At 40.1% G+C, this 1560-nt stretch overlaps 1 protein-coding gene across 1 annotated transcript in view; it reads right to left on the minus strand.

The window, feature by feature from the left end:
* The window catches only part of mmp17b (matrix metallopeptidase 17b), an 8928-nt gene that overhangs the window by 5879 nt on the left and 1489 nt on the right, over window positions 1-1560 (minus strand). Inside the window, exon 4 of the mRNA XM_005749126.1 lies at window positions 1070-1246. Within this exon, the coding sequence (XP_005749183.1) occupies window positions 1070-1246 (177 nt within the window). The remainder of the gene's footprint in view (window positions 1-1069; window positions 1247-1560) is intronic.

Genomic DNA, 1560 nt, shown 5'->3' on the forward strand with positions numbered 1-1560 from the left:
GTATGGTTTCTGTTAAACCCAGTTCCGTTCACGTTTTGTTCTTTTCAATAAATTATACACAGTTCTAAGCAAATTGAGTCTGCTCTTGAGTCCACCGCATTCTCGCCCTTGACAACTGCAGGTTGGTGGGACACAGCCAGAGCTACTGTCACTTCCAGTGTGTCACACATGCTTGGTTAAGCCCAGCCTACTGTGATGATTACTCATTTAGCTTCATTTTAGAAGGTTAGTACAACACAGTTCAATGTCCCAAACTATTGCCACAGTATTTGGTAACCAAGTATTTTACAGAAAGGCTTGTTTCCTCTCCAGCGTGCTTCATATTGTGAAATTATTCAATTATAAACTACTTGTCAGACGATAGTTTTGCATTTCACTTAAAACCACAGATACAATTCCATATCATATCTGTGGCAAAGATATTCAAGTTTAACTTCTAGGAGCCACAGACCTTAGTATAAAATGTTGTGCCAATGAATAATATATTTTACATGTTCATTAGTTTAAGTACCAAACATTAAAAAATGGATCGTGGTTAGTAAATTTTCACAATGACAAATTGTTAAACCCGAGATGCAAATATAGTTAATGAACCTGGAATGACACTGAGTGGAAGGATGTATTTTTTGGAACATGTGGGCAGAAGCTTGAATATCCACAGACACAGCGGTTTGCCTGTCAAGCATTCATGACATTATGCAAAAGCAAAATGAACTGAAAAAAGTTAAGAATGGTTTCTGAGCAACAGCGCAGTCAGACATTTCCTCGTTTTTATATTTTACAGTATGAGGCTTTCATGAGAGTCTTCGCTGAATGTGGAGGCTAAAGCTGTGAAGAAACTAATTCTGTCCTTCCTCAATAAACACACCAGAGGTCAGACCAGGGAGCTATTTCACAGCTGTCCTCATCCATCCTTTAAACTGCACTTCAGTGTTTATCCTTTTACATCAAACTTTATATTATCCTATGTGTGCTAATACTGAAATTTTACATTCAGTCTAGTTTACACATCCTCACACATCAACTATAATCAATATTAATGATTAAATCATGGTGTGAGAAGCTTCACCATAGAGCTGAGTGATGTGCTCCAGGTCTTGGGGTCCCAGGCGGTAGTGGAGAGGGTCTCCGACAGGACCCAGGTAGTATGGCCTCATGACTGAGTGACGGGATGAGGAATGAGGAAGGCCCAGTGCGTGGCCAAACTCATGAACCAGCACTGTGAACAGGTCGGTACCCTCAGAGACTGGGAAGGAAACAGAAGAGGAGGAACAGAAAACAAAATGATGACCTGATTAGAAGAAGAAGAAGAGAAACAAGTCATGGTTTACTGGTATCCGGTCGTTAAGTCTGACGTCACTAGCCGAGTCTGGACCTAAACTCCGATGCAGGTCCATATATCAAACGATCACTGTGGCATTACTGAGAGTTGAAAAACTGTCTAAAGTCTTTCATCTTCAATAAAATGATCAGCGTTCTGCTCTACCAGGTGTAACAATTGAGTTTAACATCCAGGCATCCATGAAAACGGAATTTATGACATTTAACGGAGTTAGAAGT

The sequence above is a fragment of the Pundamilia nyererei genome, unplaced genomic scaffold, assembly GCF_000239375.1.
Source record: "Pundamilia nyererei isolate P.nyererei 1_Seehausen unplaced genomic scaffold, PunNye1.0 scaffold00237, whole genome shotgun sequence".
NCBI lineage: Eukaryota > Metazoa > Chordata > Actinopteri > Cichliformes > Cichlidae > Pundamilia > Pundamilia nyererei.